The sequence below is a fragment of the Pyrus communis genome, chromosome 5, assembly GCF_963583255.1.
Source record: "Pyrus communis chromosome 5, drPyrComm1.1, whole genome shotgun sequence".
In the NCBI taxonomy this organism is placed as follows: domain Eukaryota; kingdom Viridiplantae; phylum Streptophyta; class Magnoliopsida; order Rosales; family Rosaceae; genus Pyrus; species Pyrus communis.
The window spans coordinates 20,755,218-20,767,966 of NC_084807.1; the positions used below are offsets into that span (position 1 = coordinate 20,755,218).

Below are 12,749 nucleotides of genomic sequence, written 5' to 3' on the forward strand. Positions count from 1 at the left end.
ACGGATACGAATACAATAATACGACTCAGCGATATGGTTATTTTTCAAATATTAAAATACGATACGGCATGGATACGTTAATTAAAAATATACATTGATGTATATTAATATATATATATTAATAATTGTATATAAATAAATATATACGGCATGGATGCTAAAAAATATGCATTATTTTCTAATATAAATATATATGGCCTTATTTTCTCATAAAACGGAAGCCTTGGTTTGAAAAGAAAATATCACGTGACTTCAAAAAAACCCTAAGTACCTAGCACAATAGAATCTGCCGCCGTCGCCTTCTTTCGAATTGTAGATCTTGCCGTTTCGACACTCTTCTACAGAGATCATTTCATCGTCGAGTTGCTTTTGTTGCATATTCAAAATGTCGGATTCGTGTATCGACGACGCATCTAGATGTACACTGGTCAACAAATACGTTCAAATACATATCCGGAGCGTATCAGCACGTATCGTATCCCATACCGTATCTGATACGAAATACGCTCTTAAGCTGGCGTGTCCGTGCTTCATAGCCAGCATCACATTAACTACTTTTCTCAGTCAAAAACAGCAAAAACCGAACAAATCATCGAAACATAAATCGAAAAACAAAAAGAACATTGAAATCCCCTAATTCCAAACAAAACCCACCTCCCAAAATCAACTAAAACCCTTCACCAAATCACTCAATCTTCATCATCATTCTCACTCTCATCACTAAAGTAACCAGCTTTCTTCACAACCTTCTTCCTCTTCTCCTGTGCCTCCGCCCCTAACCGCAACCTTAGATCAGCCCCATCATCCACCACCGACGCCCAATTATCATCCTCAAACCTCTCACCACCACTATCATACTCCTCCTCGTCCAAATGCGCCATCATTACCATTACCACTACCACCACCACCGCCACCTCTCCTTACTCGCTTCGGCAACGATCGCTCCCTGGGCCCCAACTGGTTCTTCGGGCACTCATATGACAAGTGCCCCTCTTCGCTGCACTCGTAGCACCGACTCTTGTCCTTGTACTCCCTTTTGGAGAGGATTTAGCCTCTTGGTGGACTACAAGTTGAAGAGTTCATAATGTTGGGAAAAAAACGGATCTGCCATTCCTACTGATCTGAGTAGGCTTATAATAGGGAATACTCTAACCCTGGGAACCAGGGCCCGGCCATCCTTCGTTTGCGGTCGACGTTTCGGCTTGTCCGTCGAAGCTGCTACCTATAGCACCGGCAACCGAACCATTCATTTACTGAGCTATTTTTAGAAATTGGAATAGTTTCTCGCTATATGAGCGTTGAATTTGGCTGCCCGACCGTTGTCAGCAGCGATAGAGGCGGAGAGCTTCCTCCTGTTAAGTATCTTCCCGTGCATCTCATCGGTGTGGGACACTAATTGGACGAAGGCGACGCCGCAACTTTGGCGGGTCTCGCGATTCTTGAGGACGGTGACTCGGGCGATCTTACCGAAGTGGGAGAAGTGGGTGTGGAGATCCGAATTGGTGAGGGAGTAGTCGAGGTTGGAGACATAGAGGGTCGATTTCGATGGCACTAAGGTTCCTGAGCCAGACGCACTTACTGTTTTTCGGATAGTGGGTTTTGGGGTTTGTGGGGGCAGAGGAGGCGTAACGATAGTAGAAGGTGTCATCTTCGTCTTCGTCGCTGTTCTTCTTCTTCTTCCTCTTTTCTGCCATTGTCGATGCCACTCTCGAAGCTCCCAACTTTCAGTCAGAGATGAGGACAGTGGGCCTCAATCAAAGGCGCATTCAAGAAACTTGCATCCACACCGCTACGGGGTGATTTTCTGAAGGACCTGATCAGATTTCACCTGGAAAATGAGAACCTCCTCAAAATGAATTTTAAATATTTTCAATTTTCTCCAATATCTTAACGCAACTATTTCACCAAACAATATTGCTTGGAACAAAGTCGAATAGTTAGAGATCATATATTACACTTTTTTTCTATTCTTCCTTGTTTCGTAACGAACAATATATCAAAAAGTCACACAATCTTCTTAGCCAAAAAAAAAAAAAAAAAAATCACATAATTGTTGCTTACCTTATATAGTTCGCATGTCTCAGTTCTCAGACTCATAATGTTATAGCGTACGTATTCTTCTTCTTCTTCTTTGGCATAAAATGCCAAAAGCACTTGCATTTATCAAATCAACACTTACATGAACAACAACATGCCAACAAAAATTGACTTGAAAAAAACCCCATTGTTATATGTTTTATTATGTTGCTGATGTGATGTGCTCAAAATAAATGGTTAGATTGGCCCAAGTGTTACGTGTTCATGCATAAATTGATAATGCTGGTGGCGGTGTCATCATCTTTGCTTGTATATACTAGATAAGCAAATAAATCAACAAAAACCCATAAAAGCATCTCACATATGTAATTATATGAATGCAAGACGACTCGACATCTTACTTGATAATATCATACTCGTGTCTATGACCTTGATGAACTTTTTAGGACACAAAAAATCACTATTTTTTCTTTATATACAACTCAGGCCAGGAAACACTAAAACACAACCCCTAAATCCAATTGAATCAGATGTAAAACAAATTCGAATGTAATTTTCTAAATTCAGATTAAAAAGAATCTATTTGTTTCTAAAGCCCAATTATATTAAATCACAAATTTGAAGCAGATTTTGACATGCAATAGGTCAATAAGGTAGGAATCGTTTCATACTAACCTTGATGACGGACGTCGGAGGAATCGTCCAATTACCGTTGAAAAGCTTGAAGAGGAATTTCAATTTGAAAGATTTGGAGCAAAGTGTCTGCTTGGTGAGGAGGAGTCGCACAAGATTTTCAATTGGAAAACAAGACGACGACCAAGCAGGGAGAAATCAGGAGGAAAGAGATGACTGCGGGGCATTTTTGTCTGTGTCAAAATGTAATAATGCAAACTTAGCAGGGGTAAAATAGGAAGCACACTGTGCTTATAAATAGTATTTTAGTGTGTTTTGGGTTTTAGTATAGATTAAACTAACAAAGATACCCCGCGCTCTGTTGCGGGTTTGAAACGTAACCACAATTTAACACACTTATCTCAAGTAATGAGACCAATTAATCTTTCCAACAATGATTCACAACTAAGATTGGTCCACAAATCAATAAAAAAAGAAAGACCCCGTGAAAATCTGAACACTATTGCGGATCCATAAATTTTACCTGGAGTGGGCAACGTGCAAAACTTGCCAACATATTTTGAACAACATACACCCTTAAAAATTAGAACATACCACTATACTTCATAATTAAACCAAATTTAAATCAATAACCTGCGCAACTTATTGTTGTCACTTTTTATAATCAATGTTTTCTATTTTGTTTCTTTCCTTTCCGTTGGTCGAATTCTTTGCAACCTCTTTCCCAAACACAAACGTTTCTCAAATCTTCTCAATTTCATAACCACACCCATCTCTAAATAATTCAAAAACCAATAAAGCAATTTAAAACACTCATCTCTAAACAATTCAGAAATCAATCAAAACAACTGAATCTACGTTGTAAAATAATTCTTTCAATTTGCATTCATATTCTAATGAACTTACATTAAGTCAGGCCCAAATATATCTGCAATAAATTGAAAATGGTCTAATTATATTAGAATCATGTTTGAAGTAGACCGACTCTTCCGTTGCCCAAATAACCACAATACCAACCAGAGCATACAAATTCAATAAGCCCAAAAGTTATAGAAATCCAACCCATTATAACTCCAATATAATACAGAATACCAATTTCAATAACCCCAACAGTTATTCAAATTCAATAACCCAGAATACTAAATTCAACTCGAATATAATCAATAACAGCCCCAGAAGTTTAAATTCCTTACTTACTATGCTTTGGTTCAATCGAGAAAAGGGTATTTGGACCGCAATGTAGAAATCAAGAAATCAACAGACGAAAAACGAAAATGGGTATTTTGTAAATAATTCTTTCAATCCTTGGGCATCTAGAAAAATCACTAGAAGATAAGAGTTTATTTGGTACTCTACTTAAATCTAACTTTTTAAACTCAAAAACAATTTTCAAGTTTTAGCCCTTAAAAAACTTGTTTGATAGAATTATTTTCAAAAACTAAATTCAAGACTAACTCAAAAATATAATTTATTCTCTAAAAACATAAAAAGTGAGTTTTTAGAGTTTTTTTTTTAACTGAAACTCACTTATTTCTTTTCTTTTCCTCCTCCCCTCTCACTCCAAATCTATCTCTCTCTTTTCTTTTTCTCTCCTTTTTTTTTTTACCTTTTTCGTCTCTCCTCCAATCTGCTCTTTTCATTCACTCGGTTCTTTCTCTCACTCATCTTCCTCTCTATCTCATACGATCCTCTCTCTTATTTCTCTTTCCTTCAATCATCTCTTACTTTCTTTCCTCCTCTCTCCTCTTTCTCTTTCTCCTGTGACCCCCTCTTTCTAGATTTTTTTGTCTAGTTTAAGTCGTAAGATTTAAAAAATTTAAATCGCAAACCAATCAAGTTTTTGAGTCTTTAAAAAATTGCTTTCAATACATGTTCTTAAGAAATGTTTTGAGAAATGATAAAAAATTTCAAATAGGATACCAAGTAGGCAGTCAATTTTGTAAAGTATGATAAATTGCTTACCTCCCGTAAAGACGCGCGGATGGAATGTTGATGCGTCGCGTTTCACGCGTGCACTGTGGAGCAAGTCGCCAGATTTGCATGAACTTGTTGCAGCGGTGGTATGGGACAACTGGTGGAGCAGCAAGGAAAAGGCGGAGGAGATTGGGATGAGTATTCGCATTCGGTCGAATTCCAGAAATCAGAAAAATGACAAGATTGGTTCATCGCACGTGGATGTCACGTGAGATTGCCAAATCCGGAAAAAAAAATAAAATAAAAAAGAAGAAAACATTGTCGTTTGGAACAGAGCGATATGGTGAGAGACGAAGCCTTCTTCTTCTTCCAACGAATTGAAAGCTCAGTCGCTGATTGTTGTCTCTGGACAAATATGCAGCTGAGAACAAAAGCTTCAGGTGATTCCTAATCACATTATTCTTTTGCAATAAGACACCGCCTGACCAGTTCTAGGGTTTCCTCTGAGCCCCCTTCTCTAAGGGTACCATTTTGTCCTTTTGCTTTTCTTATTTTTGTTGTTTTTCAGCTTATTTGATTGAATAAATCAGTGAAAAATCGAATTCTGAGAATTGGGTATTGGATATTTTGTTGTTTCCTGAGATGGGTATTGGTTGAAATTTGAAATCTTTAGTTGTTGGCTTTTGGATTACTGATTTCGTATTTCTGTATGCATTGTGATTTGGAAGACAATAGGCAACAATTTGATTCGTAATTTCGATAGAGGCTACCGGAAATATTGAATCTAATCTGTCAAGATTTGATGGACTTGTACTGTGATAAGAAAAATATGGAATTATTAATAACAATCTTAAATAGTCATTTTGTTTGGTTTTTCGCACTCGGGTGGAGTGTAGAATGAATATTTTGGAGTGCCAATCAGCTATAATACAGGCAGTTGAAATATAAGTTCTTATTATATTATGGTTGAGTTCATTCGACGTGCATAAACTGCATTGTGATTCTTAAGCCGAAATAGTATAGAGCCAATAAGTGTAGATTCCACTTATCCTTTTCAGTTGGTAATTTAGCTCTTGAGTGCCTTTCGCTGTTAAATTTCTATATCGACTAACGATGCATGAAGCTACAAAGTTAATCGACTGTATTGATAAGTCCTTGTTGTTTCTTTTTTCGCGTGTACCATTTAACTGTTCTGACTTTCCTCTCTTCCTTTTTGGCCAAAACAGTGATGAACTGCCTTTGGCTTTGAAAAGATGCATGAGTTCTCCATCGTGGATGGCTTAGTGGAGATAACTGAAGGCTTGGGAGAGATGATTAGATACGTGGCAAATGAACCATCAGTAGGGCTTTTTTATATTCACCAACACACACAAAATGCAGTGCCTAATCTCGTTAGTCTTAGAAGTAATGTTGTGGAAAAGTCTTGTGAAACAGCTTTGCACACTGAGGATTCAGAGGATTCCATAGCTATGGTGAGATCAATGAAAGAATGTGGATTCCCCATTGCCAAAGAGATGATTAGAGATATAAAGAAATCTCTAGTGCTTATGTCAACAAAGAAGCCGAAGAGAGGTGTAATCCATCAGCAAACACCAGGTTTTCAGATGGGAAGAACAAGCTCTTGGAAGCCAACAAGTTGGGTTCGTTCCCCAGGTGATGCCCAACAGGATACTGAAAGCAGTTATTTTTCTACCGTAATCAAATCTGCCAGACAAAAGGCGAGTAGTTTCAAGTGGCCGCAACTTGATCCTAAAGAATTAACACAGACCTCTAGTTCTAACCCATCACTATCAGTTGCTTCTGCAAGCACCAGTTTATCTGAGCCGGATGTAGAACTTGAGGAGTTGCCCTTGTCGAGTCATGTTGCTGACGAACAACAAGAACAAGCCGATGGTAGCTTGTCAAGTCCTCATTTATTATCAATGGCAGAAAACTACGATGAATTCAAGGCTGATAAAGAAAATAATCTACAAGAGTGGTTGGAAGGGGCCGGTAATCTAGATAATCGCAGAGGAGCAAGCGATGCAGAAAGATTTTAGCTTGTCAAAACTACGATACTGAAAGATCTTTAGCCTGTACATACCGTTGTGTCGCGTGTTATGCTCTGTGGATTGTAATGCATACACAATTATTTGAATATTCCAAGGTGATAACAAGGATTTATTCTCTGATTCTTATTGGTCCAAGAAAACTTATGGTATTTGATTATGGTGAGTGATTTGAGTTTCATGTGGATTGGCTACCATGAATCTTGAATTCCGTTGTGGCAGGAGTCGTCAATCCACTGTGACTTCGTCCATCTCGTATCGGAGGATTGCGGTTGTGCTTTTGAAGGGTGCACTAGTCGACTTCAATGTCCTCGTACTGACGGCATTGTTGTGCTTTTGAAGGATGCACTAGTCGAATTCAATGTAAAGCTAACTAGAAACAATAGTACTTTTGAGGATGGCTACGTGGTATAAGCCTTCTGCAAAATAGTTTTCGCTTCAAATGGATCAAAATGTGTGAGAGTTCTCTTATCGTTCTCTTTTCTTTATCAACAATTGTCGTCCATGAGATTTGTCATCGTTGAACAGCCAACGGTTATAAGAATTCCGGTCCTAAAGCTGTCAAGAACGCCACGTCCTAAAACTAAAGCATGTACAGAATTATCTGATTGCTATTACAAGCAAACAGTATTTACATGGCAAACACTGAGAAAATTCCAGGCAGCACTGTTTTGGGATCCAAATACTAATTAGTCATTCCATTGGTTTAGAGAAGGCTTTCTTGCGTTTTATCATATAAAATCTTGTCTAATTTGTAGGACACGGAAACTCATAATCGTGATCCGAAATCTGTTAATATTATTTCATAGTTCGGTAAAAAAAACCAACACTGTAAATCCGCAAAGATTGCTTCTTTCACACGTTAATTTAACAAGTTGTGGACATGGAAAGATCACAACTCAAGTCTCATTCCACCAGTCAACAATCACTGGTGTCGCGTCATAAAAGCCCCGACCATGGGCAGCACCCGATTCTGCTCCTCGCAATGAGCTTGACAAAAGTGCCATGGAAAGTGGGGGCATTATTCATGAGTTTCATCCCAAGTCCTAGGCCAAACATGTCGCTGCGATTGTTATCTCCATTTTATTCGGGCTTATTGGAAGATGGCACGGAGTTGCTCTTGCTTAATTCAATTGGATACCAAATCTCATTTACCTGAGTGGAGGAGAACAAGCACCACAAATTTCTTCTGCAATTAAGGATGGTGGCAGTGGTTATCCAGCAAAGAACATGCTGAGCAGAAAATGGATCTTGCAAGGCTGGTAGCAGAAACTTTAAGCCTTCATGGTGGCCACTTGTCAGAGACTCAAAAGTGAATAGGATCCTTCCCATATGTTGGGCAAAGCATGCACCAGAAAGGCCAACTCCCTTAGGCCGAAGGATATAGATCTCAACTCTCAAGGCAACAAAATGTAACAAGGCTCACCGAGTGGAACCACTTTTTCAAGTTAAAGAAAAGTTGACATCTCACCCCTCAACAAAAAAAGGTCATCTACTCATTCTTCAACATGTCGGAATGATTTTGCCCTAACAAAATACAGAAAATAATATCAGATGTTTATCGGCAAAATTTTATAACCATTTTGAAAACAAACGCAAAAGAAGAAAAGGAAAGATACAGCCATTACCACAGTTGGCCATATAAGACAATTCTGACCCACTAAATATTCATAGAGTAATAAGAATGTGTAAGGACCCCTTCAAGTTTACCTGGACCAAGTGCGTTAGAGGGAACTTGACTTGTGGTAGTTTCATTTGACAGTTTACCATTAACCCAAGTTGGAATTAGCACAAGGGGCTGACCCATTACCATTGCACATTATTTTGGAATAATCAGCAGCTATCTAACGGTTGATATTTAAAAACTTGAACCATCAATGATATTCGGAATAATGATTGGGAGTAGTCATGATTAGATATAGCAAAACTCCAGAACTGGGTTTAGTGATTGTCTGCCTATTTCCTAAACATTGAAAAATACCAAGAATGGAAAAACCATGAGTATGGAATTGGTATTTAAGTGTATTTGGAATGATATTCACAGCAAAATTATATATTCTATTTTGTAAATCATTATTTATCATGAAAGTTTATATTCCATAACTAACTGTTGGGTTAACTATCGAACTTGAAGAACTTTAAATATGTATGGGAACTATGACTTCTTAACATATCATATGACCAAATCCCTTAAACACAAAACCATGTTAGAACCATATGTATTTGTGTAATTTGTAGTCAAATATATGAGAAATGCCAAAAGGTAAAGCCACAAATCATATAACCAAAGTTAAAAGAATGAAAGGATTACCCTCGAGAATCTGAATAACCCGAGTCACAGCAATTGTAGGGGGCATGGTCTCAAACTTATGTGCAGCTTCACCTGCTACTAAAGCTATCAAAAGGGGACCGCCAGCAGCAGTTGCATAACTGTAAAACAAGAAGAACTCTCCTCGACGGCTTAGATCATCAAGATCTGTGCCCCAAAACACATGAAGAAAAAGCATTGCAACCTTATTCAATGGTCTGAACCTCACCCTCTTTATTCCATCAAGCTCTCTCTGAGGCAACTCTGGATTAAACTTGATGGACCCGTTTTTCAAAACCCCAAGCGGGCACCCTCAAAAACCTAGTTGCCAGCAATAACCTGCACTCCGTCACTACCATACCTAACGGTATTCACAATTCTCTCATATAAGATCGGCACATTCTCTGCCAAACCATGCACCAGCCTTCCATTACCTCAAGGCAAGAAGCAATGGTCTCCTCCCATGTCATATGGATCATCTTGGTCCCAAAATGCACGTGACAGTTTAGATATTAAATCTGCATTTGCATATTCCAAATTTGCAAGATGCCAATTAAACAAGTTCGCCTCCTCAGCATCTACTGCCTGCCAGAACGTTTCCAGTGCTGCACCAAGAGACACATCAACTGAAACACCCCTCATTAACTGCCTAAGGCTACTTGCCTTATCTAACAGATGGTTAAAAGCTGCTTCCACCTTCATATCCATATCAGGCTCTACAGGTTTCCCATCAAAACTATAAAGTGGGCACTTGTCTCTCACTTTATGAAGCACAAACTCAATTGGCATGCAACAATGCCGAGTGGGTTCCCTAATGTGCCAGTTAAAACACTTCCACCTAAATCTGCAGCTACGCTTAACCTAATTCCTCCCTCCATTTTCTTTGTATAACCCCGCCCACCTGCATGCTTCCGGCCTTTCAAAGCTGTCACCTTAAACCCAAAACGCATCATTTACCTGGCAGCAGCCAGACCAGCAAGCCAATCACAAATCACAATCACATGTGGTTTACTGGGCTCAGCCGGAATCTTCTCTTTAATAGCTGGAGCAATCCCAAAGTTAATATATCCATGTGAAACTAGATACTTATAAGTAGATTCCAAAAGGGAATGGCAATGCTTATGTATAGAATCAACAAACATCTCTTTTGTGACCCAATTCAACACATTTTCGTGCCATCTAGCAATTATATGGTTTCTAATGATAATGTAATTGACCTGCTCTATTCCCCTAATAACTTGAATTACCGAGAAATCGATTTCCTCTTCAGTGAGGGAATCGGCAGGAAAACCAGCCGAGAGGGCAATCAGCGCCTTCGGCTGTGGATTCCTTATTGTTCACAATAATCTCGTCGGAGATATAAGGCACAGTTCTTGCAGAAGAACTAGGGTTTCCTACATTGTGTCTAGTCGAATGAACTCAAATGGAACTAGAAGAAGAACCAAGACCATTACTATTATCGTTTAAAGCGTCATTCAGAATCGAAAGCAGCTGAAATGACGTCGCAACGCAATGAGGCCTGCCTCGTCTTCGTTTCTTTGGGAAAGAAAGAAAGAAGATGGGCGGAGCTAGGGTTTTCGACTGTGTTTGGAATCGGCCGTGCGTTTGAATTAGATTTAGGGATTGGACATTCTGGGGGCTCAAAAAGGGTGTAGGGGATCGGAGGAAAGGAAGAAAAATCATCGGGGAACTTGTTTGGCGGATCCATGGCAGTTCGTTCTAGATATGGTGGTGGTGGTGGGGGCGGTAAGTTAGAGGTGGTTAAGGAGAGAAGAGGGTTTGATAGTTTGGTTCCCGGGAAAAATTAGCACGGTAATTTACCATTAATGCAAGTCGCCTTTACCCGTAGAAAAGTTAGCAGCACCTGTTTGGTATCCTATTTGAAATTTTTTATCATTTCTCAAAATATTTCTTAAGAACATTTCTTGAAAACAATTTTTTTTAAGACTCAAAAACTTAATTGATTTGCGATTTAAAAATTTTAAATCTTACGACTTAAATTAGACAAAAATATCTAAAAAGAGGGGATCGCATGAGAGGGAGAAAGAGGAGAGAGGAGGAAAAAAAGTAAGAGATGATTGAATAAAGAGAAATAAGAGAGAGGATCGGACAAGATAGAGAGAAAGATGAGTGAGATAAAAAATCGAGATAATGAAGATAACGGATTGGAGGAGAGATGAAAAGGGTAAGAAAAAGAGGAGAGAGAAAGAAGAAAAGAGAGATAGATTTTGAGTGAGAGGGGAGGAGGGAGAGAAAAGAAATGAATGAGTTTAAGTTTAAAAACTCAAAAACTCACTTTTTATGTTTTTAGAGAATACAGTATATTTTTTAGTTAGTTTTAAGTTTAGTTTTTTAAAATAGTCCTACCAAACAAGTTTTTAGGGCCTAAAACTTGAAAATTGTTTTTTAGTCTAAAAAACTGAATTCAAGTAGAGTATCCAACAGACCTTTAGGGCCTGTTTGGTATCCTACTCAAAAACTTGAATTGTTCTTAAAACTAACTTCTAAGAACATTTCTTAGAAACAGTTTTTTTTAGGTTTCAAAAACGTGTTTGGCATTGAACTTAAAAACTATTTTTGAATCTAAAATTTTGAAAACTTGTTTGGTTTAACTCTTAAAAACAACATTTTTTTTTTCAATTATGTATTTGTTTTAAGATATACAAAACATATGAAATTAAACCTTAAACATACTATTTTGATATTCATGTGCTAATACAACACATATATGCTTGGTAATCAAATTAAACTTGAAGTCTTAAGACAATAAATATTACATTAAAACATTCTAGAAAACCAATAAACTTTGAGACTAATTGTTATTGACGTAATCAAGCCACATTGATCCGGCTATGTGGTCTCTAACATCATTCATAACATTGTCATCATTCAAATGCATGTTTTCCCCTTCTTGATTTGTCCCCAAGCTTTCTTCATCTACCACATCAACATCATTGTCTTCAAATTGTTGAAACAAAGTATCATTCCTTGATTGAATTCTAATGAAATTGTGCACGGCACAACATGCAATGGGAATGCGTCTTTGCTTCCTAATTGGATAATTTGGCATCAACTTTAGAATAGGAAAACGATTCTTAAGCACTCCAATGCATCGTTCAACAACATTACGTAGTGATGAGTGCCTAAAGTTGAACAATTCCATTGCTCCTCTTGGACGTTTACCTCTTCCTCTAAAATCACGCAAGTGATAACGCACTTTGCGATATGGTGCAAGAAACCCACTCATGTTGGCATAGCCGAAATCAACAACATAATATTTTCCTATTCCAAGAACAATGCATATAAGTATTTCACTTGAGCCAAATACAATAAGAAAAAAAAATACAAGTAATTTGATATGTTTCAATGACTTCATACCTTCTTTAGGCATTGGAAACCTATTCTCTTCTCTTGTTATTGCATCCATCAACACTTTCGAGTCATTAGCCGTTCCTTCCCATCCGGTGTAGACATATGTGAACATCATGTTAAATGAACATGCCAACATAATATTTTGTGTCACACTAACTTTTCTACCTCGGTATGAAATTTGTTTTGATGAAGGAGCCCATGCACTGATATGTGTTCCATCAATAGCGCCAATGCAATTCTACCATTTTATAATTCAAATAATAACATGTTAGTACACAAAATATGGTTTACTTCAACCTAAGTTGTTATTCTAGAGCTTTAAATATGTATCTTTCTGGGTTTTACAGGAAAATAATGATCATGATCTAACTAAATAATAAAACGTACTTTAAAAATATATTACCTGAAACCATGGGTTGTACTTCGGATTTCCCAAA

The 12,749-nt window shown here is 37.9% G+C and overlaps 1 protein-coding gene, 1 long non-coding RNA gene and 2 pseudogenes across 2 annotated transcripts; 1 reads left to right on the forward strand and 3 right to left on the reverse strand.

Annotated features, from left to right (window-relative positions):
* Nucleotides 1–435: 435 nt before the first annotated feature.
* LOC137733834 (U11/U12 small nuclear ribonucleoprotein 31 kDa protein-like) lies at nt 436–1,809 on the reverse strand (annotated as a pseudogene).
* A 2,837-nt stretch (nt 1,810–4,646) lies between these two features.
* Nucleotides 4,647–6,755, forward strand: LOC137735713 (uncharacterized). Its single transcript, XR_011068678.1, has 2 exons — nt 4,647–5,107; nt 5,811–6,755. It is a non-coding gene; the product is annotated as an uncharacterized lncRNA (long non-coding RNA).
* Nucleotides 6,756–8,908: 2,153 nt separating this feature from the next.
* On the reverse strand, nt 8,909–10,648 carry LOC137734388 (protein FLOWERING LOCUS D-like; annotated as a pseudogene).
* Nucleotides 10,649–11,752: 1,104 nt separating this feature from the next.
* LOC137734389 (uncharacterized) lies at nt 11,753–12,427 on the reverse strand. Its single transcript, XM_068473665.1, has 3 exons — nt 12,319–12,427; nt 12,124–12,222; nt 11,753–11,898 (listed from the first exon to the last, which is right to left on the reverse strand). Exons 1-3 carry the CDS (start codon nt 12,425–12,427, stop codon nt 11,753–11,755), a joined length of 354 nt encoding a protein of 117 aa, XP_068329766.1.
* Nucleotides 12,428–12,749: the final 322 nt, after the last annotated feature.